The sequence below is a fragment of the Octodon degus genome, unplaced genomic scaffold (assembly GCF_000260255.1).
Source record: "Octodon degus isolate 3935 unplaced genomic scaffold, OctDeg1.0 scaffold00354, whole genome shotgun sequence".
Lineage (NCBI taxonomy): Eukaryota > Metazoa > Chordata > Mammalia > Rodentia > Octodontidae > Octodon > Octodon degus.
In genome coordinates, this window is record NW_004524930.1 from 664,658 (window position 1) to 667,647 (window position 2,990).

The window sequence follows — 2,990 nt, forward strand, 5'->3', positions numbered from 1 at the left end:
ACTATCGACGCTATTAATTCATGCATTTGAGCCAAGCTAGTATCCTCCGCACTTGTTCTGGGTGGGTACTGGGTTTCTTCCATATGTTTCTGCATTTGATTCTTTAGTGCAGATGTTATTAATTCAGGGATTTCTTTTTCCATTTCCAATCTGAGTTCTTCTACATCTTTCTGCAGCTGTTTCTTTATTTCAGAAATTTTTGATTCATTGCTTTCAGTTGTGTGATTTCCAATTTTTTCTCTTTTAGTGTCCTCTGCACTTGTTACGGGTGGGCTTGGGTTCTGAGTTTGCATTTTGTTCCTTCTCTTCATTTTGTGGAGCACTATCTTCTGACCTTTGTTTTAGATCTTTGCTGTAGTTATAACCTTCGCACGTACTGAAGTTCAGGTGCAGCTCTACAAAGTTTGGACTTATCCAGCTGCGTCTGGCTTGGGTCTGGCTGCTGTTCTCAGCTCCTTCCCACTGCTGCCCTTGAGGGTGAAAATGTTGTGCCCCTGTGGCTAGATGTTCTGCTCCTGGACTTGCAGGTTGGTTGTATCCTCTACACTCTCTGCAGGGATTGCAGCTGCAGGATTACACTTCAGTCATGTACGCCAGGCCTGAGCTGTGCCTGGAGGGGGCAAGGTGAAGTAGGGAGAAGAGGAAGCTCTCCACACACACTCATGTGACCTGGGCTAGGACTGGGTCTGGGGGCTCCGGGACGGGGCAAAAATTCCTACTAGGCGGGCAGGTCGGGGAAGGCACTGCGGAGTGGTGGGGGCAGCCCAAGGGGCTGGGAGAGAGTCCAGCCCACACAGCACCTGGGCTGGGAGTGGTCCTACCGGCGCAGGGTAGCAGGAAGCTCTCCGCACACTCACCGGACCTGGGCTAGGACTGGGTCTGGGAGCTCTAGGAAATCGGCAGAAAATCCTACTCTGCGGGCGGGGTGGGGGAGGCACTGCGGAGTGGTAGGGGGCTGCCCAAGGGGCTGGGAGTGGGTCCAGCCCACGCTGTGCCTGGGGTGGGACTGGTCCCGCCGGCACAGGGTAGCAGGAAGCTCTCCACACACTCACCGGACCTGGGCTAGGACTGGGTCTGAGGCACATATTATTAACTAAATAAATTTTACTACAATTGCAATGTAGAAGTCACTTGATCTTTATGACCTTCAAGCAAATATCTTGTATGCATTACTGGTTTTGTATTAAATATAATTGATATGTATTTCAGTATATGCAGTTAATTACATATACAAATATTTTAGATTCCTAAAAGAAAGGTACTCATTATTCTTTCATAATCAATCCTTTCCATTACATGTTTCAAATTACTTATTTCCAACATCGTCCACCTATAAAACAACACATTGCTTACATGAAATAATCTTATAATGTCTGGCAAAACCGGAACATAAAATAGTACCCATAAATAAACAAATGAACCTATTATCTTAAAATTAAAAAGTCATACTAAGAATTCTATTCACAGATAATTTTATGCTGAGCAGTGACACAAGGTTGCAAAGAAGGACATATGGAGCAAAGGAACAATGTGACTGAGTTTGTGCTTTTGGGACTCACTCAGAACCTCCAGGGTCAGAAAATATTATTTGCTGTGTTCCTACTGATATACATAGTGACGATCGCAGGCAATCTACTCATTGTTCTGACCGTGGTGCTGAGCCCATCCTTGGATGCCCCAATGTTCACCTTTCTTGGCTACTTATCATTTATGGATGCTGTTTATTCCACTACGGTTACCCCAAAGATGATTAAAGACCTACTCTATGAGAAGAGAACCATTTCCTTCAAAGCTTGCATAACACAGCTTTTTGTAGCTCACTTATTCGGTGGTGTTGACATAATACTCCTTGTTGTCATGGCCTATGACCGCTACGTGGCCATCTTCAAACCCTTGCACTATCTAACTATCATGAACCAACAACGGTGTGCTCTGCTGCTGCTGCTGACCTGGGTTGGGGGTCTCCTGCATGCTACCCCACATGTACTTTTTGTTTACAATCTTCCTTTCTGTGGCCCCAATGTCATGGACCACTTTGTCTGTGATATGTACCCCTTAATAAAACTCGCCTGCACAGACACCTATGTAGTCAGCCTCACTGTGTTAGCTGATGACGGGGTGATCTCTGTGGCCATCTTTACAATCTTGCTGGTCTCCTATGGGGTCATTTTGCACTCCCTGAAGAACTTGAGTCAGGAAGGGAGGCGCAAGGCCTTATCCACCTGTAGTTCTCACATCACTGTGGTCATCCTCTTCTTTGTTCCTTGCATTTTTATTTACGTGAGGCCTCCCTCTACATTACCCATTGATAAAGCCTTGACTTTGTTTTACACGGTTATCACGCCTATGCTGAACCCCCTCATCTATACTCTAAGAAATGCAGAGATAAAAAGTGCCATGAGGAAGCTCTGGACTAGGAAACAAAATTGATTTTGTTCCTCTAATGTTTAATGAAGACTTGGTTCTTCCAGGAAAAACAAGGGTGATTATTTCAATATGCTGAAATTTCCTTCAGATCTGAAAACTGAGCAATAGAAAACAGGTATAATGTGAATGCTTACTGCAATCTGCATATATTTTAAGAAAATATATATTCCTTCTTGGTTGAAATGTTTCAGTTGAGACTATGAATTTATGTGCCATAATTAATGTCATCAACTTATTTTACTTTATGAGAGTTTTTGCATTGTTGTTATAAAACAAAAACTCACTTCTTAATAATTATATGAAAAAACAAACTATAAATAAAAACCATGATAGAAGTTAATTTGAAGTGTGAAGAGAGGTGATTGTGGGTATGAGGGAAATCAAGACTTTGAGGGACAAACTCCACTCAAGGAATGTATACAGTATGTACTGCAAATGTGTACTAATAAAGAGATTTAGAAAGCATAAAAATGAATTTCTAATGTTTATGATGCATTTTCTAAAAATAAATCCTTTATACATATGCAGTTTTTCTATTTTCATTATTTCAGAAAATAATGGTG

General features: G+C 42.4%; 1 protein-coding gene across 1 annotated transcript; it reads left to right on the top strand.

Moving 5' to 3' along the window:
• The first annotated feature begins 1,512 nt into the window (after window positions 1-1,512).
• Window positions 1,513-2,430, top strand: LOC101564454 (olfactory receptor 4A15-like). Its single transcript, XM_004648133.1, has one exon. It carries the CDS (start codon window positions 1,513-1,515, stop codon window positions 2,428-2,430), a length of 918 nt encoding a protein of 305 aa, XP_004648190.1.
• Window positions 2,431-2,990: the final 560 nt, after the last annotated feature.

Coding starts and splice junctions, on each gene's coding strand:
- LOC101564454 (XM_004648133.1), top strand. CDS start 1,513: ATGGAGCAAAGGAACAATGTGACTGAGTTTGTGCTTTTGGGACTCACT.